Source organism: Nomascus leucogenys, chromosome 16, assembly GCF_006542625.1.
Source record: "Nomascus leucogenys isolate Asia chromosome 16, Asia_NLE_v1, whole genome shotgun sequence".
Taxonomy (NCBI): Eukaryota; Metazoa; Chordata; class Mammalia; order Primates; family Hylobatidae; genus Nomascus; species Nomascus leucogenys.
The window spans coordinates 50002795-50029052 of record NC_044396.1 but is presented as its reverse complement, the minus strand read 5'-3'; the positions used below and the strand labels follow the sequence as shown (position 1 = coordinate 50029052).

At 38.2% G+C, this 26258-nt stretch overlaps 1 protein-coding gene across 1 annotated transcript in view; it reads left to right on the top strand.

Annotated features, from left to right (window-relative positions):
- The window catches only part of ASPH (aspartate beta-hydroxylase), a 218742-nt gene that overhangs the window by 68603 nt on the left and 123881 nt on the right, over nt 1–26258 (top strand). Inside the window, exons 4-13 of the mRNA XM_030795402.1 lie at nt 2178–2270; nt 4717–4791; nt 8996–9118; nt 11246–11278; nt 11888–11944; nt 12484–12531; nt 12996–13028; nt 17514–17555; nt 17874–17930; nt 22682–22726. Of these exons, the coding sequence (XP_030651262.1) occupies nt 2178–2270; nt 4717–4791; nt 8996–9118; nt 11246–11278; nt 11888–11944; nt 12484–12531; nt 12996–13028; nt 17514–17555; nt 17874–17930; nt 22682–22726 (606 nt within the window). The remainder of the gene's footprint in view (nt 1–2177; nt 2271–4716; nt 4792–8995; nt 9119–11245; nt 11279–11887; nt 11945–12483; nt 12532–12995; nt 13029–17513; nt 17556–17873; nt 17931–22681; nt 22727–26258) is intronic.

Below are 26258 nucleotides of genomic sequence, written 5' to 3'. Positions count from 1 at the left end.
GTACTGATTTCATCTCTGGAAATAGCTATGACCAGGTATTAACGATTTTATAATACACCTTCTACTTTGGACAGGGTAAAAAAATCAATATTTTTTTGCTCTGTGCTTTTGCTTTCTCTTGTTTTTCCTATGTTTCGGAATTTCAATTTTAGACACAAATAAGTTCAAGTTGGTTAGAGAAAGCTGACCCTCAGGGGCATCGTATGTCGGAATGTTGGTATACTAGTAGTGTTCAAACACGTAGCATTATGATTTTTTTTTTTTTCAAATGAAACTTCAAAACTCATTAAGAATGGGGTTTTCAGGCAGTTTAAATCTTTATCGTTTGGTGAGAAAACATTTCATTGCTTATATAACACATGGAACACAGTTTGAGAGCCTTCTAAAGTGGGGTCAGTGAAGGATGACCCTGTAGTTTTTCATTCAGATAGTTTTGAGAGTGAAATAATTTCAGGACAGCAGACATAAACTGGGAGGGTCTCAGGGAAACTAGACTCATGGCACTGAAATGGTGGATGCTGGAGCAGAAATACGGATCTCTGGTACATAGGAGTAGAGAAGTACTAATGTGAGTCCCCTTCCCTCTTCTACTCAGCTACTGGAGTGCACCTAAGAAGCCCTGGCCCTGCAGGGAATCTCCACAGCCATTTAGACTTAGCAGAGTAGTCACACCACTGGGTGTATTCAGCCCTTCAGCAAGTGTTCATTGCTATGTGCCAAGTGTTAGCTGAGGTGCTGAGAGTGCAAAGATAAATTACTTGATTCTTGAGATTCTTAAGCTTTTTCCCATTCATTCAGCAGAACTTGGCAATGAATCATTCCATACCTGTTCCATTAACAGTTGAGGGATGTAAAAATGATTATTTAAATGGTAAAAGGGAGGGCGGCCCTAAATTTGATTTTGTAATGTGATGTCTTTTACTAGGCGTTCATCTCTACCCCCTCCTCCCTGAACTTGAACTACAGTTAGGACCTGTGTATAATCCCTTTGCAGTCTGTCTTACAGTTAGAGGTAACTTATGTATAGAACACAACTGTATATGTTGGTGTCAGGTGTACTAGTGGTGAGTTTTGTGTGGAAATAGTGTTGCAAATGGTAACTAGAGGAAATGTAAGTGATGTGGCAGGGTCCTGTGTATCTGTCTCTGTTTCTTTTAAGATTTGGGAAGAGGAATGTGGGAGTATGTTTTTGTCAATAAAAGAAACATGAAGAGACATAGGAAAAATAATAAAAAAGAAATGAGAATTTTCCAGATCACATTAGTGTGCATACATGCCTGCACAGAGCTGCTTAAGATTAGAACACTGCCCTTCACATCACCTTGACCTTCCTGCCGCAGGCTGTCCATGCACAGTGACTACTCTTGGTAGGAGATTCTTAATGAGGTCAGGAGGACTCCAGGATCAGCAAACAGAATCTTTGAACTCTTGAATTTAGCTGTTTTCTAAATACTTGGATTTAATTGAGGACCTATTTTAATGTTCCACATACAAAATATCAAATAACTTCAAATAACTAACTTAATATAATAGATTTTAGACTGGCCTTGACTTTAAAATCAGTTTCATGTTAACATACCCTGCTGTCTTATTTTTCTTAGGACTTGTAAAAGGGAGAAGAACTTTTAAATTTTCATATATTTTAGCTGTTATAGAATAATACGATTACTTGTAGGGGTTTCCTTTAGAAGATAATAAATAGTTATGTATGATTTCTTTTTCTTTTTAACTGTTTTTCAAGTAGAATAAATAATTATATAAGTGAAAACATCGAGTGTACCTGAATAACAGAAAGTTCAAGTGCATCTTAGTTGCCTCACTGCTGAATTCAAACTGCAGGACTTAGGAATTAATCGCTTATGAACACCAAAAGAGCTTGAACTCATATTGAACTTTTGGCAGGTTTAAACATGACTATTTTAGAGATTCATGAACATTTAAACAATGATTTTGTTTTAATTTGAAGTGAAAAGTTAACTAAGACAGAAATATATTCAAGGCTCATGTGAAGTTGAAGAGCAAACTATTTTCCTACCTCACTTTTTAGGCATACAATTTTAGAAACTATTAATTACCTGCACTATTAACTAAATGTTTGAAAATATTATTTTTCCTGATTTAATGTGACAGAAAACCCCACAAAAACTCAAGTTAACTTTGTGAATAAAAAAATGCAGGACTTAAAGAGAGATCTACTGCAGAGCCAGCAGTCCCGCCAGAAGAGGCTGAGCCACACACTGAGCCCGAGGAGCTGGTTCCTGTGGAGGCAGGTAAGCTTGTCCTCATCCTCGAGTCTCGCCCAGGTGTGCCACAGCCTGACAGGTATCCCCATTTACAGAATCAGATTTTACCTGGAATTTGCTTCACATCGTTTACAGAATAATTAACTACTTTTTTTCTCTTCTGAAATTATGTAGTATTTTTCTAGTAGAAATTGGCACAGGACAATTTTAATTTTTAAGATCAGCTCTAAGGCAGACAGTTGTTCTTTGTCCAAAACCACACATTTAGGAACATCATGAACTGCATGTTGTTTCTTGATTCCAATTCCAGCACTACTGTACTATATTACCTTGAAAGTAAAAATACACACAATTCTACACTAGTGTTATCATTTGTCACGTGATTTAATAGAGTAGATCTAGTGGTTTCTCAGTCTTTTTTGTATGAGGGTCTCCTGTTTATTTTAAAAGACTTCCCACACCTCCCTGTGGTCATCTATGGAGCCTGTTTTGTGTCTACATGGGCTCATAAATCAAGCATCTCTGTAGTTACCCCAAAGCCTATGACTATAGGCAGGAAAATCGTGAAATTTTTTAATAAGTTAGTAAATTTAATACAGTCTCTAAATCTCTGGTTTTCTTATGCCACCTATTGGAAGTTTAAGGAATGACTACATATTTACTGAAAACTTAAGGACTGAATCCAAATGGTACTTTGGCTGATTTTTTAACTGTGTGCTGAGGAATAATATTTGATTTTTTTTCTTTAAGGGCAACATGTTGCTCTGAATTTTGTTATTTGTTGAATTTTTAATCCTAGGACAATGTATTCTCTCTCATTCCTGTAGAATTGCTACGATCATACCATAGCTCCAGAACAGACAATAACTTTTAAAAAGTTGTATAATGTGTGTTTGGATTTAACACCTCAAATTTTACTTTGTACTGAAATAAAACCCCTCTTGACCCCCACATTTCTTTTTTCTGCCACCTAATCCCTCTCTCCTCTACAATAGCCACGATTTTGAAAGAAGAATCCACGATTACTTTTTTACCTTATTTTTCATGCTTTTTTTTTTAACCCATTACACTCCGGCTACTGCATCTTCCAATCCCCTCCAGCGGAGAGGAGGAGTATTTGCAAAATTATGGAAAGCTGAAATGGCATGGAGTCCTCACTAAGTTCAAAGCCAGTGCTGGTAGCAGATGATTCTGGAGCAGTGTGTGAGGACTCAGTTATGGAGGTATTATATTCTGCTCCTAGGAACTGAGACTTTCACCAGTTTGGGCAAAGATAGCCATTAAAAAGTGAGCAGAGTGTACCACCCTCCACTTCTAGTAACTCAAATTATGTTCTCTTCGGATGGTGATTTCAGCAGTTATGAACCTGGGAATGCAGTTAGGAAGCTGTATTAGGCTTTGTGAGAGAGGATGGCGATTGGCAGACTCTACAATAGCACAAGACTACATATATAAATGGCTTATGAAATATAAACATATATTAAAAATAGGCATTTTTATGCTTTGGAAATGATTTTGTAGTGTGATTGGCATAGTAGATATTACATTTAAACTCTTTTTCTTCCTGAAGTCTAAATTAACTTTTTCTATTTTTTGTCATGGAAGATTAGCTCTTTGACACAACTGACGTCACTGCCATTATCTCACATGACAGCATTTATGATACTAAGTGTAGTGCTACTTTTATTCCCTGAACATAGATTATATTTATTAGAGAACTTATAACAGTATCAATATAGTTATAGCTTCTTGTACATTGTGTGATGTTGCAGTTAAATCTGATAATCTGATAAGCACCACAGTGTTTTTGGAATGTCATCATTTATGTTCACTTTTGTAATTCAATTTATTTGAATTTATGGATCTCAATGTCAGATGTGGTTCTCCAAAGCTGAAAGGATTGTCAGTTACAATGTAAGGTTTTCTACTGACACTTCCTGACAAACCTGAGTGACAGCAGTCAGCTACCTCTGAGTACTCAGTCCTCCCACCTGCAGGAGTGCCCTTTCTCCTCTCAGGGAAGATAGGCAATGGTTGACCAGATACTTCAATCCGTATTGACCTTGTCTTCCACATTTCTGTCTTTATTTCCACCTATTTCCCTTTATGAAAGCTTTATTCTTCCCACTTTATTTTATCATTATTGCGAATTTTATTAATTAGAAACAAGTCATTTTGCTTTTAATAAGGCTCTTTTTTAAAATACAGATCTGAGCCTGAGTTTTCTTTCTTTAAAAATCTTACTGAAATTCTTTTAATGCTTAAGTCTGTTGACAGAATAAAACAAATTTTACATATCTACCATGTTTGCCAACACAGAACAAAAAAATGTAAGCTGACAGAGAAGGAATGCATAGTTGCTTAGTCAAATATGTTCATTTTAATGTGTATGCACCAATGTCATATTTGAGTGTTAGGGGTCCATGTTAATGTTTGAGCTTTTCTACTTAGCTATGTTTTGCGATTATTTTAGAACCCCAGAATATCGAAGATGAAGCAAAAGAACAAATTCAGTCCCTTCTCCATGAAATGGTACACGCAGAACATGGTATGAATTAAAATCTGCTCTTTGAGTTACTAAAATAACACTTAGTTATGTAAAATGACTTGGACATTTGTTTTAAAATTTAAAGGTTAATTGGGTGTTTGTGTTTTTTAAAAAGTTTTTGAATTCAAAGTTAGAGAACAGACGTTATTTTTGAAATAGCACTAAACTTACTTTATTCCACTTCACCGTGGAGGAACTCACTGCATACATCTAAGAGAGAACTGGTGGGAATAAATGAGAATGAACAGATTGAAAACAGTGATCCATCAGGAACAGAAGGGGAGGGCGGAGAGGAGGAAAGTGGAACACAGGCCCACGGTCGGGCTCATCCAGGTGTTGTCCTCCACCTCGATTTTGCTTCATGGTTGGCTGGTCACCACAACAAAAACGAAGACACTTTTAATTACATAGGTTGCACTAAGCAGACAGAAAAAAAAAGTGAGAATATAAAACATTTTCCCAGTACTTAAATTTAAAGATTTTTCATGGGGAGCTCTGTGTAGAGGATACTAAGTAATAATCCAGGAACTAACGTTTTAAGGTTTTATAAGGCTGCTTCTTGAGACATCCCTTGATAAAAACAGAGATCGTGATCTCAGAACGTTAACTCATGAAGGGATTGTGGAGCGGGCAGGATGCTCTGGAATCCTGATTCTCCTGATGATTTGGTGTGATCCAAGGGTGGCCTAAAGCAAAATAAAATTATGTTTCTTAAAAACAAACAATGCCCTATAGTTTAAACTGTTTTTTTGCTAGTGGATACTAGGGGTGTAGAAGCCTGTACGCTTTTATTTCTAGCTTCTTTGCAGCCTAGAAAGCCACTCACTGGCCTGTATGAGCAAGTGCAGGCTTCCCCTTCCTCAAGCCTTCCTTCCCCACCGCACCCCAACTTTAACAGAAGGAAAATCCAGTCTAAATGAATAAGTGATTTAAATATAATGGTGTAAGTGCTGTCACGGTAATAAAACACGGGATGCTCTTTAGGTCTTACTCAGAGGGGGGATCAGAAGAGGCTGGTGTAGACCTTCGCCAGGCCAGTGCTGGTGGTGAGTGTTTTAAGCAGAAGGCATATCCCAGAGACAGGAAAGGACCTGAAAGTAGTTCAGAATGGCTGGCACGTGGAATATGTAGGCGGAGAGTCATGAGAAAAAGGGTATTTTTTACTTGATTCTAAGAGTAACTGAAGCCATTGGGGAAGGTATTTAGGAGTGTTGTGCCTTCTGTCTGTAGCATGAAAAATGCATGGGGGGAATGCAAGAGTGCAGCTGGGAGATGAGATGGAGGTTGTGCAGGTAAAAGTGATTCAGGATGGTAGCAAACTTGCCTCAGCCAAAGGAGGGGATGGAGAGAAATAGACCCCTAAGATGTTTAGGTGGTGGGGGGTGGGCAGGCAGCCAAAAGAGGGAAGTAGTCAAGTCTAGCACCGTGTCCTGGCCACAGCCTCCTTCTTGGACTTGTTCTTTTCTTTAATAACATTTAGAAAATCACATTTATGGCCCATGGCTATAAATATTCTTTGTATGTTGATGACTTTTAAATACATAGCTGCAGCCCTGATTGCTCATCTAAACTCCAGGTTTACCTAACTGCATGCTTGGCATCTCCATTTGGATGTCTTATGGGTGTTTCAGACTTAAAGCATGCCTGCCACAGAACTGATGATTCTTCCCACACCCCATAGCTCCTCCTCACCCCAGTTCTCCCCAGATTGCTTATGCTAGTCTTTTATATTTTAGTTAATGGTCCTCCTACCCTCTTAGTTGCTTAACTTGAAAACTCGAGAGTTTCCTTTGATTTTTCTTCTCCCCTCACATCTAATCCATCAGCAAATCCTGTCAGCATTGCCCCGGCACTGATTTTGGCTCTCTAGGGCCTCAGTGTGACCGTGGCTTCTTGCCATGACGGTTGCAGTAGCACAGTAGCATCCAGCTGGGTCTCCCTGTTTCCATACTTGCTCCTCTATAACCTGTGCTTAATGTGGCCCAGCCAGTTGTGCCTTGTCTGATCCCAGCCTCTTTTTCCCCTTCAGTGACTTTTCTCTAGCCCAGCTGACCTCTCTTTTCCTTGTAATTGCCAAGCCTGTCACTGCTTTGGCACCCCTGCACCTGGTATATCTTTTGCTGAGGTGTGTTGCCCAGCCCTACCCAATCATGTCTCTCAGACTGAACATAACCTCCCTGCCCTCATCATGGTGCATTCACAACTGGATTCAGGTCCTGCATCTGCCATTGATTAGCCATGTGGCTTTAGCACAGTTTTTCAAGTTCTTCATCTTTCAAAGTAGGATACCAGTACCTACCTCACAGGGAGGATATAACAGCTGCAGAGGGCTTGGCCACTCCTAGAGTCTCATGACCCCTTAGGAAATTTTTCATGATAGGCTGTCACTGAGCAGTGGAGACTCAAAGATAGTGTTCAATGTTAGACTGGTTTCGCTACAGAAAACAGGAATACTTCCACTGAACAACCGCATATGAAAGCTAAATCCTGCTAGTGTAAAAATCATCAGATTTCACTGGATAGAATGAAAGCAGAATAAAGAAAGAGGAATATGATAAAAATAAAAAGAGAAGTAAAATTTGTAACAGAAATTCAAATTGGTGATTTGTCGAATAGCAGAAAATCTGAAATGAGGAAAAACAGTATTGCAAGCTATGAGGAGAAGACAGAAAACAAATAGCATCAACATAAATAGGCCTGCCTGATTCACTAACACCCGAGGGTATTGCCTTGCCACACTAAAGGGAGAGTAACTAAGGAAGGCTTCTTGCAGTCTGGGCTGGGGTTGCGGGGTAGGGAGATTCAGTAGCAGTACAAATGACAATATTGTTATTACTGTAATAATGATGATAACGACACCTAAATACTTAGGGCCAGGCATTTTTCTAAGTGTTTTAATCTTCACAACAATGTTACAAATAGATATTATTCCCATTTTATGGGAGGGAAATCTGTGGCACAGGGTAGTTAAGTAATTTGCCCACAGTCACCCAGCTGGTATGGAAGAGGCTGAATCTACAGCCATGCATTCCGGACCCCATACTCCTCCTAATCCCTGAGCTGCACTGCAAAGCCAAGTCCTGCCCATTCACTTTCTTTAGAGTATTATACACAGGAGATACTCTGCTGGAAGCCAGGTCAAGTTACATTGGGATGCAATACCCAGTCTTAACCATGTTGCAGTGGAATAATGTAACATGTCCAACCTCTACACAAAAGAAGCAGAGCAGTTCAATATATCATAGAAGTTAATCACAGAAGAGAAAGTGGGCATCTTTGCGTAACTTAAAGCCTAATAGGAACATTTGAATGCATAGTGTGATTCGGGTAAACCTGTGACCTAGCATATAATTTATTTTTATTTATTTTTTATTTTATTTAATTAATTAATTTATTTATTTATTTTGAGACAGAGTCTCACTGTGTCACCCAGGCTGGAGTGCAGTGGCACCATCTTGGCTAACTGCAACTTCTGCCTCCCAGGTTCAAGCGATTCTCCTGCCTCAGCCTCCCAAGTAGCTGGGACTATACGCACGTGCCACCATGCCTGACTAATTTTCGTATTTTTAGTAGAGATGGGGTTTTACCATGTTGGCCAGGCTGGTCTTGAACTCCTGACCTCAAGTGATCTGCCTGCCTCGGCCTCCCAAAGTGCTGGAATTACAGGTGTGAGCTGCCATGCCCGGCCCTAGCATATAATTTAGATAGGTGGCTAGTCACTCTTTGCTATAGAATATTTGAATAGTCATTTAAAGTTGTTACCTGGAATTCTGTGTCAATTCCGAGGAAAAGGCCATAGAGTAGCCTTTTCTCTGACCTGAGGATAATTGAAGAGGCAAATATATTAGTAATAATTATGAATTCATTTATTCATTCATCAAATATTTATTGAGTGCTTCCTATAGCTAGACATGGCCCTAGGTGACTGAGAATATATAATGAATAAAATATATAAGCTTCCTGTCCTGATGTATAACATCCTAATGAGAGGAAACCTGTCCCCCACCACATATACTTAGGCAGATTAGCACTTGGCCAGAGGAAGAAAATAGCTGTGGAGTGGACAATGGTGTCTTCAGCGGCCGAAAGGAGGGGCAGGGGAAGCCCCAGCAGCAGGAGCAGGTGTGTGGCGGCCCTTCACAAGGGGCTTTCATGTCTCAGTTGTATGTTGCCAGTGTCACTTTGTTCATTGTCATAATTAAAGGAGAAGACTTGCAACAAGAAGATGGACCCACAGGAGAACCACAACAAGAGGATGATGAGTTTCTTATGGCGACTGATGTAGATGATAGATTTGAGACCCTGGAACCTGAAGTATCTCATGAAGGTAGAACACTTTTTTTTTTTTAAGTTTCAGGATAAAATATAATCAATGACTTATAATTACTGAAGTTTTTCTTAAACCCCTTTAAAACTGATATTTAACTTTTGCTTAGATTTTTAAAAGTTGAAGCTTAAAGCTTCAATTAAAGCGAATTTTGTCTTAAAATAGATATCTTGATTTTGGTTCAAAGCACTTTTCAAGGAAACTGAGAATATACACATTTCTTATAAATAGTAAGTCAAATACTTCAGGAAACTAGTTTTACTATATTCTTCTGCTTAGGGTGCTATTTGTTAAATAAAATTCAAACAACTAATGAAATATTGGACTTGATAATCTATCACAGGCTCATGTTCTTACATGAACTCTGTAATTACAGTGAGCAAAACACAATTCTTAGCTTCTCTACCAGGCATTAGCAAACATTTTTTTATAAATAGCCAGAGAGTAAATATTTCAGGTTTCCCAGATCGTACAGACTCTGTTCAGCTACTCAACTCTGCCATCAGAGCATAAAAGCAGCCTTCGATAGTTCTTAAGTGGGTCAGTGTGGCTGTGTTTTTATACAACTTATTTATAAAACCCTACCCAACATGGCTGGTAAGTGCAGCGGCTTGAACACAGTTCACTCCAGCCTTGACCTCCCAGGCTCAAGCAATCCTCTCACCTCAGCCTCTCAAGTAGCTGGACCCACAGGCATATGCTACCATGCCCTGCCAATTTTTAAATTTTTTATAGTGGCAAGGTCTCCTTACATTGCCCAAGCTGGTCTCAAACTCCTGGCCTCAAGCAATTCTCCTGCCTCAGCTTCCCAAAGTGTTGGGATTACAGGCATGAGCCATTGTGTGTCCAGTTAGTAAACATTTTTTAAAAGCATAAAAATAATGAAAAGTAGTTTATCTACTTTTCACAATACTAAATATTGGAAAATTACTTTAGAAGCAGGTAGCTTCTACTTTATGAGTACATGTATTTCCAAAATCATAGCCATGCCTATTGTTTAGAATAGGAAATGTACTTTCCCATAAAAATATGGGATGGTTTGGTTTTCAAAAGAATTGTAGATAATGCATAATTTTCTGTGAAAAATACAAGCACACAATCCTTTTGAACATCTATATGATTGATTTTTGCTGCATTACACATTGAAGATAGGCACTTATAGACTAGCTTCAGAACTTTATGCCTTTAGTAATCATTTATGTCATGATTTCTTTGGCACAATGTTTCCAATTTCTGGGTAGGGATACTGATAAAATGATTTCTACATATCCTGGTTGCTTCTTCTCTCCAGTCTTTGGCCTAAATGGCTCAGTAAGATTGACAGTTGCTCAGAATTTTTCTATTTACATGCTGCTTATACAACAAATTTCAGTTAAGATGTTCAAATAAACAGAAGCATGAGGAATTTGATATTCTTAAAGTTAGAATTGGGAGTAGGAAGAAACACTTCTAAGAAGTTCACAAATTGCAGAAACCTTACTTTCTGATCTAATCTTTAATTAGGACATAGATGCAGTTTGAACTTAAAAGTTGGTTGTTAAAAGTCTTCAAAAAATAAAAATATTTATTCTTTATATATGCATTAAATAAAATTAACAAGGTCATAAGTGTGGTGACGGTCACACGATGGCAGCTCTTTTGCTATCCGGGGTGTATGGGTTAAGTGTTCAACACATTTACCCTTCAGCTCCCTAAGGGTATAAAGCCTCTTCCACTGTTTTTCTGTGTTGCCATCCGTAGTTGCTGTACTTTCGCTCTAGGAAATGGTAGGACAGGTCCAGGAAATAGCACATTCTAGTGGGTTGTGAAGTGGATTAGAAATGAACAGCTTTCTTGGTCTGGCCTGTGTCACTGTGTCACTCTAAGTTGTCCTCTGTCTTTAGTCCAGGGGGTGGTGGTTGTCAGCCTTGTGGGGATGAGTGGGCTGAGAAGGGCAATGTGGGAGACATCCCACAGTGTAGTTCTAGTGAAATATAAAGGTGTTAAGCAGACTTTTAATTGATAGTCCCATTTTTTAATTGTTTAAATAAAATTAATGATAAGCATAGTTTCAGAGTACATATACAGGATATATACATACCATTTTATAAAAGCAGCAAATATCAATCTAATATATATTTTTTTCAGAAACCGAGGATAGTTACCATGTGGAAGAGACAGGTGAGATTTTAATTTAATTCTGTTCTTTCTTAATTAGAGTGAGTCTTCCTTTAAAAGGGCATCATAAAGTACATAATATCTATTATTAATGATATATTTAAATTAATATATGCAAGATATGCAATTAATAATTTTATTATGTCTTATAATTTATGATATTTCTTTGTGAATATACTTCTTTGTGTTTTGATGCCTATTTCCTGAGGATAAATTATCAGTAGGATTACTAGTTCAAAAGATACAATTGAATTGCATGTTTTGTACCTTTCAATTACAAAGTCAACGAAAGGTCTAAATCATGTTTTGTCACATGCCAGCGCCCTTAAAGGGCGTGGCCACAGGAGGCGGACGCATCATCTGTCAGCACTTCACTGTTTTGCGGTTTGAGTGTGAACCAATTGATGACAGGCCCCCCTTATTCATCGTTGCATTTGGCATTTAACACACTTAATACCTATTTGTTTCAGAAGTGAACATGTTTGGATATCATTATGACTTGATTTTGCATTTCTATCATAACTAGAAATAGTGTCTTTCTGTTTTCGAATATTGCATGTATTCCTTATTTGAGACGTAGTTGTAATTTCCTAATTATTCCCTAATTTACAGTTTCACAAGACTATAGTCAGGATATGGAAGAGATGACGTCTGAGCAGGAAAATCCAGGTTTGTAAATGTTAAAATTATTGATACGTGTTTTCTGATTGAGGCAGTGGCCAAGGCATTTTATTCCAGGGTTAACAATTGTGATTCAACACAGAGGTCCCTGTATGGTATTTATAATCACTTTTGATTGGTCAGATATTTATAGAAATGTCTGAATATAGTTTAATACTACATGGAGGGATGAGTGAAAAAGGATACATATGGAGGGGTGAGAGAAAAAGGAGACGTATTTTTCAAACCATCTTTGAGACTTTGGTCTTTGTAGGTAGGGTGCTGGAAAGAATATTTGAAAATTGAAGGGGGCAGTATGATGTAATATAAAGTCAGGCTGGCTATAAATCCCAGTTCTTCTCTTTCCTATCCTTGTGACTTAGGCATCAAATTGTGGAACGTTATTCAGCTTAAATTTTATTAAATGATAATGAAAACATCTATCTGGCAAAGTTGTGAAGATAATTAATTTATGAATCTCCTAGAATGCTGTCTGGCAATGTGTTTGGTTTTTTCCTGTTTGGCAAAGGTGTGTTTTTGTTTTTTAGATTCCAGTGAACCAGTAGTAGAAGATGAAAGATTGCACCATGATACAGGTATTAGATGAGCATTTTCATTAGATTTAACATATTACCATAGATTTTTCAATCACATGCTGTGTTTACATGGTGATTTTTCTTTTAAAGGCATCAAAGAAGTAATTTTGACATCTAATGCATGACATTTTGTTTTATAACAAAGTTAGACTGTTATAAGAATATCAGGCTTTCATATTTCACCTCATCAACTAACTGTTCCATAACAAAACAGGATGTCAAATTTTAATACTGTTTTTGTGTATCAAATTCCTCTGTGCCAATTTGAGAAATTTTAATGAAAATAATTTACATGCCTTTTAATTGCTTTTGGGCAGAGGCATTTATTATTGACTGTGCAGACATTAATATTTGAAGGAGTAGAGTTCTGTGTTTATGATTAAGTAGTTTTTTGTTTTAACTGAACAATTTTATAGAATGACTCAGTTAATACTTATTTTGCTTTTATTCTCTTTTTTTTTCAGATGACGTAACATACCAAGTCTATGAGGAACAAGGTTTGCAAATACTTTTTTTTTTTCTTTTTTTTTTGAGATGGGAGTTTCGCTCTTATTGCCCAGGCTGCAGTGCAGTGGCACAATCTTGGCCCACTACAACCTCTGCCTCCTGGGTTCAAGTGATTCTCCTGCCTCAGCCTCCTGAGTAGCTGGGATTACGGGCATGTGCCACCACGCCCAGCTAATTTTGTATTTTTGGTATTTTAGGGCTTATCTCGAACTCCTGACCTCAGGTGATCCTCCCGCCTTGGCCTCCCAAAGTGCTAGGATTACAAGCATGAGTCACCGTGCCAGGCCTGCAAATGCTTTCTTACCTTAAGCCACCTACTTGTTTTAAAATATACCTATAGTTTGACTATAAGATGTGGAACATTATGCTTTAAACTATAAACATTGCAACTTAAAACATCCAGCTGAATGGTAGTGTTCAAAGAATTCACTTGGGGAGACTGTTTACCCATTCCACTGCTTCTGCCATTGCCTAAATAATTTCTTAAACTCTTTACAAGTTGCCTTTGGAGGCAGTTATAGTCATTCAAGAAAACCCATCTCAGTACTTTATAGTTGTCTCTCTTTTGACTAAAATATGCATGAACAACTACTTTAGCCAGAGTTAAATTGCTCTAGCTGCTTCTACAGATGAATCCCACTCTCAGAGATGACTGATTTGTCACCCTGGGGAAGGTTAAGAAGCACTGCGTTCCAGGCTTAAAGGCAGTATGGAGAGAACAGTTGTGGCAAATTGGCGACATCAGCAGCATCTGATTCAGTTGAGGCCTGTACCTCCCTCCTCTTGTGTCCAAGCATTGCATGAACTATTGTGTTGAACTCCATGAAGTAGATTTTATTTTCCCTGCTTCCCAGAGGAAAGAAATAACGTTCTGACATTATAAATAAGCTGCCCAAGAATGTATGACTAAGAAGTAATAGAACCAATAATATATCCTTTTTATTCCATTATCCTCAAAGATGATTATGTAGAAAGAGAGAAGTCAGTTGGGTATAACTTTATGTGTAAAGGAAGAAAGATGAAGAAATACATCATAATTGGGTTGGTGGATATGGAGGACTTTCTATGTTCTAGATGGTTTTAGGGCTTGGAATTCAAATATGAGTAACATAGGGTCCCTACTTTCAAGGAGTTTACAGTGTCATGATAGATAGTGAATCACAATTGAAGAAAATTAGGAGTGTTTATAAATATGAGTCATATTTATATGATGATTTAAGATTTGAGACCCTACCAAGTTCATCATCTATAGTGGCTATTTCTGATGGGAGATGAATGACACCATGGGAAAAATCCTAGGTTGTGTCTTTAAGGTACTGATAATTTTTATGAAAAGTTAAAGAATTTGGACCTGATGTGTTCACAGGAAGATTTGGGGCCGAGGGAAGGTTGGGGAATAATTTGGTCTTGAGATTGCACTTAGATTTTCTTTCCAATCTTGAATTTGAAGGAGAAAATAGGAATTTATAAATACAAGTTGCATGTAATGATGGGATTTGAGATATTTTCCTCATTTCTACTGATCATTATAATGTTTTTAAAAATATAAAGAACATGTTTGGAATGCAATTTGAAGACTAAATCTAGAGGAATTTAAAATCAAACTCGTAAGAAGTATAAAATTAGATACCATGCAAAAAGAATGTTATATGTTTTCATAGGGCAGAGTATCATAATAAATGTAATTTAAAATGTTAACAAAGGCAGTAAATATAACCTAAGGGACTGACATGATTTGGTAAGCTACTTTGGATTTCTTTGCTATATAGAACATAAACTGTTTCAAACAAATAGATCTAGTTGAACAGAGTATTAGTCACTATATGCTAAAACAATACCTTTGTGAAAATTCAGGAGTCAGAGTAGAGAAACCAAGTAACTAACATGTAAGTGAAGCTGTAGGTAGGGTGAAAACAAAACCACATTTCAATGGGAGAATAGAATATATTCTGTATGAAACTCCCAAACCCCAGATCATACACTTTGAAAGAACTATAGCAGGAACCAGCTTCTACATCAAAGATAACCTAGAAATCATCACGCCTACATTGGACAAACCTGGGAAGTGACAGTATGGCCTTACCATGTAATTTATTTATTCATACACTGTTTAGTGTCTTCTATCTGAAACATAGGACACTGGAGCAGTTCTAGTGAAGAACACACATGGTTCTTGTTCTCATGGATCTTATATTTTAGCAGGGGAATAGAAATTAAACAAGCAATTTCAATGTAGTTTTCATTTCCAGTTGTGATAAGTGCTGGAAGAACAAGTACAGTGGTAACAAGAATATATAATAAAGAGACCTTACCTAGTTTGTGGATGAGGCAGGGCCTTCCTGAAGTTTGAGCTGAAGGTGAGAACAATTGACAAGGCAAGGGGAAGGTGACTGGAGAGTCATATGAGGTATCTGACATGAACTTGCAAGAGTAAGGCTGAGGTGGTGAAATGGGCTGGGTTCAGAGGATGCCTGTGAGCAAGGTCAAGGACGTTCATCTTCGCCTTTGAGCACTGCCAAGTCAGATCTGCATTTTGAAAAGATTGATCGGTCTGGCGTGCAACAAACTGGAGAGACAAGAGTCAACACAGAACAGTTAAGTTAGCTGTAATCATCCAAATTGGGTCTTTCCCTGCATCACATCTCTCTCTGTCTGAAGGAACCAAAGGAGATGAGTTTCAAGAAAGGGATGTTCAGTGGTGCCCTGTGCTACTGAGAACCATGTGAGATGAGTGCTGAAAACCTGCCCTGATCTGGCGCTGCAGTGGCCTCAATGGGTGGCTTTAGCTGGAACTGTTTCAGTGGATGGATAGGACAGAGATGATAAATTTAAACCAGGGTGGTGGTGGCAATGATGGAGTAGGGAAGTGGGCAAAGTTGAGAAATGCTTAGAAGGTAAAATTGGCAGGTCTTGATGCATGGGTGTAGCTGGGGAGAGACAACAAGGTGCCAAGAGCCATATACACTCTTCTGCTTCTGCAGCCTGGTGACAGGGGGTGCTCTTTTCCTAACGTGGGAGAGACTGGAGACAAGGACGGGGCAGGGGCTTGTGAGTCCAGTTCTTTACGTGGTGATAGTGAGATTTCTTTGAGGCATCCAGGAGGAGGGATCAAATGAGCCATCTGGTGGTGTTTGACTCTCAGAAGAGAAGTCTACTTCATGATTGTGAGTGTGGGAACCGTCAGAGTAGTTATGTGGTCATCAGGACCAAGCTCTGAGATCCGTTAAGGAGAGCAGATTGAGGGAGACATGAGGTAGTTCTACGTCTGGACTTTGAAGAAAACCAGCATTTAAGTACGGCTAAGAAAGAGATGAAGTGAAAAAGAAGATTGAGAGGGAGAAACTAAAGACCAAAGGGGAGAGTGTGGTCACCCTGAAGTCCAGGGGCAACGGTGTTTGGAGAAGAATGGTGTCGCTAAAAATATAACGAGGGCTGGTGAGTGTCCATCAGATCAAATGAGGCACTGGAGGGGGTCTCAGCAGGAGCCTCTTCAGGGATGGGGTCAGGGTCTGAAGACAGGTGGGAGTGAGTTGAGGGGAGAGGAGAAGATGAGCCATGAGATGTAAATGACTCTGAAGAAATTAGATTGTTGAATGGAAGAAAGAGAGGGTGACGAGAAGCAAGCTTAAGAAAGAGTGGCATTGCTTTTTTAAGTCCTTAGAAGCTTGAGCATGTTTAAATGCTGACACTGCTCAGGGCAACAGGATAAGCACACATTCACTGCTCCTTCATCTTTCACATGCCCCAAAAGGACAAAACGATCTATTAAACATTGTTCCCTGCTGTACCCCAATATTGAGAATGTCTGAAAGATAGTAGGTGCTCAATAATTTTTCTTTATTAAATGAATAAGAAAGAATAAACTTACAACCATGCTGGGGAAAAGAAGGATGTTTGCTTGTACTGTGCCAGAAAGTTGGAGGTGTTTTGGAAGATCAGGTTGACGGAGGAAGCTATGAGCCACTGGGTCCTGGAGAGGCCTGTGTGGAGATGAGACTTCCTTCCAGCAGAGCAGAGAAGCAGCACTGAGCCTTGTGCTAGCAAATGAGGGAGGCAAGGGCAGCACGCCCTGATTAGGGTAGGGAACCCTTCATTCTCAGGGGCTGGTGGCAGAGGCGTTTGGCCCCAGGTTAGAGGTCTGAGAATTGTTTCCTAAACAAAGCAGGGAATCCGCCCATGAACACCAGGATCCAGTTGATTCCCAGGGTACGGCTTTGGCTAATTCAAAACCTCCAGCACAGACATGAAGAAAATTTTAAAGAGGTAGTAAGTGGCTGCCCTGGAATTAGAATCCAGGCCTGTTTTACCCTAGACCAAACTCTTCACCCTACTCTCTAGTCGGCTGTTTCTGAGTGGCTGAACCTTGCAGGTTCAAAGATGCATAAGGCATTGTCTCCGCCCTTGAAGCATGTTGTCAGTTTTTGTGTTACAATGAAAGTTACGGGATTTTGTTTCTTTTTTTTTTTTTTTTTCAGCAGTATATGAACCTCCAGAAAATGAAGGGATAGAAATCACAGGTAAGTTTTTTCTGTAAGCGGATATTTTCTGCAGGTCAGCTTTCCCTGTATTTTGTTAAAACTTTTACTTGTGGAACAAAGAATCAGTGTAGAAAAAATGCAAGACGTTTTCAAGTCAGTAAGAAAATAATTGAGTATCAAAATTAAAGTTAATATTCTAGTATAAATACTCTCCAGAAGACCCAGTTTAAAAAGAGTCAAATTTAGCAATCTGAGTGGACGCAAGTTAATTTAGGAATCTGAGTGAAGGCGAGTGAATGTAAGATGTGTCGCTGGTCGGCAACATTTAATGGATTCTGATTTTATTATTTATTTTAGAAGTAACTGCTCCCCCTGAGGATAATCCTGTAGAAGATTCACAGGTAATTGTAGAAGGTAAGTTAAATTTACAGAAGTGGTTTTACCTTCCGTATGAGAATTATGTTTGTTTATTCAATTATTTATTGAACATTTCCTACTTGCTGCCTATACAGTGCTTAGGAGCTAGGAGTACAAGAGCGAAGAAAAGAGAGAGTCCTCTTTTCACTGGGGCTGGCATTCCAGTGGCCAAACAGATAATAAATAAAGGAATGAAGCTGATGAGAAGTACAATGATAGTGATAAAAATAGGCTACTGTAACAGCAAACAATTGATGAGGGCGTGGAGGGCTACCCTGCGTAGCAGCAGGTTACCACCCCTGAGGGGTGATCTGGTGAGAAGGGCATAGCTATGGGCAGAGACGGGTTGAAAGATGGGGCTTTAAGTCGTGACTCACCTGGGAAAACAAAACAATTTTTTTTTTTTTTTCTGGTGTCGGAGAACTGAAGGGATGGTTTCTGAAAAACAAAAATAATTGCATGTATTAAACAGTGGCGCTTCAATAGAACTTAGATTTCCGGGGACAGTTGTGGGGTGGGGAGAGGAGGGGAGGGATAGCATTAGGAGATATACCTAATGCTAAATGACGAGTTAATGGGTGCAGCACACCAACATGGCACATGGATACATATGTAACAAACCTGCACATTGTGCACATGTACCCTAAAACTTATAATAATAATAAAATAAAAATAAAATTTAAAAAAAATCTAAAAAAAGAACTTAGATTTAAATATAGTTCTTAGTTAGCAGTTTACAGAGTTGTTTCACATATATTATTTCAGTTGCTCCTCATAGTAGACACTGAGAAACAGGGAGCGCAGAGATCTTTGTACTTATTTTGCAAATGAAGACCTGAAGCTGGAGTGAGGTCAGGTGACTGGCTAGCCCTAGGTTTCATAGCTGTAAGTGACCAAGGAGATATTCGACCCAGGACTGGGACCTGTGGGTGACTCTGTGTGGGGGTGTGAAGGTGTGAGGGAATAGGGGTGTCTGCTTTAACAACCATAAGTTGCCACGGGGAGCATGTAACAGGGAGAATTTTGCTCTTACAATTACTCTTTTTTGTTTTGTTTTGTTTCTTTGAGACGGAGTCTCGCTCTGTTGCCCAGACTGGAGTGCAGTGGCGCAATCTTGGCTCACTGCAAGCTCCGCCTCCCGGGTTCACGCCATTCTCCTGCCTCAGCCTCTCCGAGTAGCTGGGACTACAGGCGCCCGCCACAACGCCCGGCTAATTTTTTGTATTTTTAGTAGAGACGGGGTTTCACCGTGGTCTGTATCTCCTGACCTCGTGATCTGCCCGCCTCGGCCTCCCAAAGTGCTGGGATAACAAGCGTGAGCCACCGCGCCTGGCCAATTACTCTCAAAATTTATTTAGGAGTAGCTAATTGTTAACCTTTCAGTTAAATGTTACTGCTTTTGAGCTTGGTTAGGCAGAATGGAAAATGGAATGGTGCAGTTGACTGAAATGGGGGGAGATAGGTATAAGGGAATGGGGGAGGCTAAAATTGCTCTCTGTGTCCGCTTAGCTGCTGCAAGAGACCTCTGTACAGGCACTGTGGGCCCTTGTGTAAAGGTAGGATCCATCTCTGTGTGGCAAGGCTGGATTGAGTTGGGATTTTTTCCTGCCTTGTGTTACTCAGTTCTCTGTGAGGGATATTAATGTTCTGAAGAATATTACTGAGTCTGTATGTTTATTTGGTGAGAATCAGAAGATGGAAACCCATAGTCTCTGGGCAGAACTTTCTCCAACCTACCCCACATACTGTTTATAGAAAAGAACTACACAATTTCATCCTACCTTTCTTGGTTTAGAAGTAGTTTTTTCCTAAGACTTTTCAGTATTTTGATATGTCGATAGAGGACGTAGCAGAGGCTGCTAAGGGAGTTTCCTGTCCTGGGCAGTGAGGCACCCGGCTATGCACCTGCCGCCCATCCTGCAGCTTCTGTGCTGCGCTCCTGTAGTGCCTGAGTGGACAGTGAGGGGAGCTCATCTCTCACAGCAAGCAACCTCATTTTCCCTGTCTCCTCTTGTCTTGGCCAGTTGTATCAATATATGCTTGGATTCCCAGACCAGAAACATGGAACTCGTTTTTGAGTCCTCTCTCCCTCTGTCTCTATAACTAATCCCAAGACCTGTTAATAGACTCCCTAAACATTTCTCAAATCCATTTTTTTCTCCATAGCTCTTGTACAGCCCCTTGTCTGGCTTAGCCCTTTCTCATCTTCCTAGATAATAGCAGTAGTCTGCTAGCTAGACACCTTGACTCTGTTCTTGTCCCCTTCAAATCCAACCTTCACATACTGTTAGGATGATCTCTCCAAAAGTATAGCTCTCATTGTATCAGCCCTGTGTTTAAACCCTTCTGTTATTCTCCATCTGTCTCAGTAAAGTTACTTTCAGTTGCAGATAATAGAAACTGAAACTCAAACTGGCCTAAGCAATAAAGAGATAGGTACAGATCAGTCAGGGCCTTGCAAGGCCTACTAAGGCTTTTTGGATTATATTCTAGGCACAGTGTGAATTACGAAAATTCTTAAACAAGATATAGCATAATCTGATTTTTGTTTTAGATGTGAAAGTGAATTACTTTCACTAGATTGAATGGAGCAAGAATGGAAGCAGAGCAAAACACCCTGTTAGGAAAATATTGTGTACTAATCCAGGGAAGTGATTGTGGTAGCCTAAAATAAGATCATGGCAGTGGGAATGGAGGGGAAAGTGTTGAACTTGAGATATGTTTTAGAATTAAAATTAATTGACCTTCCTGATGGTTGTGAAGCAAAGATGAGGAATAAAGGGGGCTTTTTTTTGGTTTCAGTAACTATTAGATGATGGGGCCATTTTTAGAGAAGAAAACTATTAATAGAATGTATTAGGTTGGTGCAAAAGTAGTAGCAAAACCCACAATTACTTTTGCACCAACCTTGTAGAAGAAACTGGTTTAGGGGAGAAAATAAAAGGCCCCAGATCAGACATTTTAACCCTGGGAGTTATGTGAGCTATCCAAGTGAAAGTATCAAGTGGGGGGTTGGATATGCCAACCTGAGCTAGTTGGGTGAGTTTTAAGATGAATATAAACATTTGGGAGCCATTGTCGTGGAGATGGTATTAAATCCCTGGAAACTGATGTGATCATTTTGGAAGCAAATGGAGAGACGATAGAGAGGCATGCCCAGAACTGAGCTCTAAGAATCCAATATTGTGAGGTTGGGTGGAAGGTGAACAGCCATTGTGTGAGGAGGAAAGCCAGTGGAGAAGAGAAGTAGAGAAGGGAAAATGGGAATATGTTGCATGTTGTTGTTGAGTGGCCCAGGAATTTCAGGACTGAGAAGTATCAGTTGCATTTGGCCACATAGAGATTGTGAGTGATCTTACCAAAAGCCATATGAGTAAATGAGGGGAAGAGAAAGCCATGCAGAATGAAGTGGGTTCAAAAAGACCTGGAGTAAGGAAAAGTAGGCTATAAAATATGTAACCCAGATGTAACCCAGATTGTGCTGATAGAATTAATTCACTGTTTACCTTTTAGAAATCATGTTATTACATCATATACCAGAAGAAATTTCATATAAGTTTGTTGAATGTATATTTTTTGTAATAAATTTAGATGAAAATTTAACTTGCAATAATAAGGCTTTCTTAGTATAACATCAGTGATGGAAATAACAAAAGCAGCAACTAATACTTTATGATGTATAATATTTTGACCCTAGAATAACAAAAGTAAAAGAAATTCTGAGAAAAATATTGGCAAAGTTGATAAAGTGTTAATATGTCTCCAAATAATTAAGAACAAAATAAACAGGCAAACCTATTAAAAGCCAGTCACAACATAGCTATTCAATAGTCACTTTACTGCTGTTGTAAGAAGAAAATATTGCCAGACACTAACAGTGGTTAGTGGGAACGGGTGTGATTTTCGTTGCCGTTTCCAATTACTTTTATGTGAAATATTTCCAAATATTCTGTTTTGAGCATGTATCATTTTTATAATTAGAAGCAAATTAATGCCAGAAGAAAAATTATTAAAATAGCTCCATAAATGTTTTGTGTTTTAGAAAATGCTGTTAAAAAAATATTTCTTTTGGCCAAAGATTGTTAACAATTCTTAAGGACCAAAAGGAATGTTGATATAATCTTATCTCTAGGTTAAGGTAATGTTAAATAGGTTGCTAGGTTTGAAGATACTAGTATGTGATGTAATTTCATACAGCAAATCAGATCACTATGTCTTTAAATCTCTGGGTGGGGACATCTACCATCTCTTTAATTGTAACTGGGTTGAAGCAACCAAGGAAAAAGACAGGATATTAAACATTCACATCCACATCTTTGACTAGTCTTAGAATATATTATCTGGAATATTAGTTTTCTAAAACAACTTCATGAAGGATAGTGTTTGATGTTAAAGAAGAAACAAGATACTTTGTCTTTCCACAGCTCTTTTATCAAATCTGTTGCAAAATTGTGGAAAGCATAGGTTTTAGTACATAGCTCCTTGGCTAGGCAGTGGAGTTTGAGGTTAGTCAGGCAGGTACTATAAAACCTACTGTGCTGAACCATTGAGAAATACACAACATTTTGCTAAGTTGTAGCTGATCGTTCTTTGTTGTGAGGGTATAAAAGCCTAATGTTTTTATTATAATTTCAATTGAATTTTTTAAAAGTCTATGAAAAGTATCATCATTACTTAAATCTGGCAATGCATATTTTAAACACTGATCAGCAGTATGTAACAGATTTTAACTTTATTATTTATTTTAGAAGTAAGCATTTTTCCTGTGGAAGAACAACAGGAAGTACCACCAGGTATGACATTTTGTATGTTGTATTTTCCTCTTTTGTTATTCTTATAAATCCTGTTAATATTACCAATGGCTTTATAATGAATCTATGAAGGATAAAAATTTTGAGAGAGATTAACTGTACCTTAATTTAAAATTTTTCTATGTTTTGATCAGTTCAAAGTAATGGAAAATACACGTCAGATTCAGTGCAGTACATATCTGCTGAGCTAGAATTTGAGGAGCATTAATGATCATATGATTTTGCCATTATAGTGGAAGTTAGAGTTTTTTTGTTTTCCTCTTTGATTGACAGGCTATTTGATGGAGGATGTGGAATCAGAATTGCCTTAGGATGAAAGTTGAATAGTGTATAAATTGTGACATTACTCCTCTTCCTCCCCATTCACCATCTCTCCTGAGAGCATCTTTAGTGCTTTGTAACAGTCCAGGCTGCCCAGTGCTTGTCAGTGCCCCAGGGTGTTTCCTTTTAGTTCACTGCATTACACACTTTTCCCTGTTTTTTCCTACTGTCCTCCACCTGACCCCTCTTGTCACCAGTTAATATAAAGAATGGGAACAGCATTTCCACCAAAGCCCGTGCTTTCAAATGCATTTTAGAGATGACGTAAACTATATCTGCAACCAGAAGTGAGTTTATAAACCTCCTGTTCTCATAGTGGGAAAGAATGTTCTATCAGAGAGGATTTGGAAGATCCTACCTCTTTCCCAAGTGTATTTCTTCTCATTTCTGCATTTTATTTTTGTGTCATATTTATTTGTTCAACCTTTACTTATATTTTCTACATTTTAACATGAATTTTGTAGCAGTGATGGGCATTCCTATTACTGATTTCGGTAGAAATAATTGTGCCTGCCAAAATTTATTAAATACTAAATTTCAATTTTCTTTCTTTAATAATAAAAAAAGGATAAAATAATCAAAGAATATATTTAGTTATATATGGGATGCCTTAGGTTTTGATAGTTGTCCTGCCATGTACATTAATAATAATTATCTGCAGAAACAAGTATTTGATTAGGAGAATGGAATTGTTGGTATTATAATATGAATGAGAAAAGCAGTCCATGGAGAGAAATTGACCTTTTACATGATGACTACTAGGCAGTGTGTATTTGTGTTTAAAATACTTGGACAGGGCAAGGGCAGCTGATATTTATGTCCTTCTGCTGGTTTCCTTTTCATTTTTGAATAATGCTTCACAGAGTACCCTGTTTCTATCAAAGAGGCAGGACCAGTTACAGAATTAGCATTTTGATGACTATTCCATGCCTTGATAGAAAATTATTTTATATTCCTAAAAATACTGTTTCCACAACATTAATATATTTCTAGTTATAGTTCATATTTTTAAATATTGATCTAATTTTTGTGAAGATAATATTTTTCAGACCAAAAATTTCTATACTTTTAACGTTTTATGACTCAACCCAATAGTTTATTTGGAATGTAAATATGAAACACCAAGTGTCTGAGGTGATGGAATAAGGTGGTTTTTTTTAGATTTTTAAGAACCAAGGCACATACAAATGAAGATTTGATTAATATGCATAGTTCCCGACCTATAATAAGCTCCCAGTAAGTGGTGGCTATGACTATTGTTTAGTAATTAATTAGCCTGATCTTAGAGGTAGATCAAGATATACCTCTGTGATGGATGTGAGGGCCATCAGGCTGTGACATCTGTCACCCCATTGATCGCCAGGGTTGATTCAACTGATCTGGCTGGCCAGGCAGGTGTACCCTTCCTCCCTCTCCACTCCATGTGCATCCCTCCCAAAGCTGCATGCTCAGTTGAAGAGGTCGACCATCCCCGATAGAGGAGGACCGGTCTTCGGTCAAGGGTATATGAGTAGCTGTGCTCCCCTGCTGGAACCTCCAAACAAGATCAAGAAAAGCTACATTCTGAAAGACCTCATGGAGAAGTTGTAACCTGTAACTTGGTATCATAAAGATTGGAATGATCCACTGCGTTGTTGTAGTTTGACCCTGTCAGAAGAGGATGTAAGGCTGAGAGTCAGCAGTACGGTCATGTGTCACTTAATGACAGGGATACAGACTGAGAATGTGTCAGGTGATTTTGTCCACGTATGAACATCATAGAGTAGCCTACTACATATCTAGGCTATATGGTACAGCATATTGCTTCTAGACTACAAACCTGTACAGCAAGTTACTGTACTGAATACTGTAGGCAGTTATAGTGCAAGGGTAAATATTCGTGTATGAAAACATACCTAAACATAGACAAAGTATGGTAAAAATATGGTATACAAGATTAAATAAAAAGATATACCTGTATAGGGTACTTCATGAGTAGAGCTTACAGGACTGGAATTTGCTCTAAGTGAATCAGCAAGTGAGTGGTGAGTGAATGTGAAAGCCTAGGACATTACTGTACCCTACTGTAGATTTTATAAACACTGTACACTTGGGCTACACTAAATTTATTAAAATTTTTCTTTAATAATTAACCTTGGTTTACTGTAATTTTTTTAAATGTGTAAACCTAATTTTTAAAAACTTTTTGATGATTTTGTAATAAAAATTAGTTTAAAACACAAACATACCATATAGCCATACAAAAATATTTTTATATCCTTATTTTATAAGCATTTTTATTTTCAATTTTTTTAACTTTTTAAACTTTTTCGTAAAAAACTAAGACACAGACAGACATGTTAGCTTAGGCCTGCAGGATCATCAGTCTTCCACCGCCACGTCTTGTCCCACTGAAAGGTCTTCATGTGTAATAACAGGCATAGAGTTGTCATCTCCTATGATAACAATGACTTCTTCTGGATACCTCCTGAAGGACCTGCCTGAGGCTGTTTTACAGTTAATTTTTTTTTTAACAAGTAAGAATATAGTCTAAAAGAACCATGAAAGTATAGGAGTGTAAAACCATTAACAGTCCTTTATTATCATTGTCATATATTATGTATTGTGCATAATTGTGTGTGCTGTGCTTTAATACAGCTGGCAGTGCAGTAGATTTGTTTACACCAGCATCACCACACACGAGTAATGTGTTGTGCTGGGACGTTATGAAAGCTAAGATGCATCTAGACAATAGAATTTTCATTTTCAAATGGGACCACCATCATATATTTGATCTATCCAAAACATTGCTACGTGACACGTGACTGTATTTTTAACCATTGCACCTGGTTTTCTTATTTTCTATAAGTCTTAAGTCTTACTCTTAGTCCTACCGCATATTACAATTTTTTTATTATTCACTTGTGCAATCTTCATAAATCTATATTTGTGGTATTTTTGCACAGTCTAATTTTGCATCTGATTGCAGGAACACTAATTATAGGGCCTACCTCCTTGCCATTTTTCAATCTTTAAAATTCTTTTATTCAGTGGAAGACTCATATTGAGGACTTCTGCAAAGTGCTGGATATTAGTTCACTTTTTCTTTTCCCTTGGAATGTAATTGATGATTGATTTACCTTCCCTGATTATCCTAATACTAAGTTATACAGTCTTAATATAGCTTATCAAAGTTCATAATAATGTAGCTATC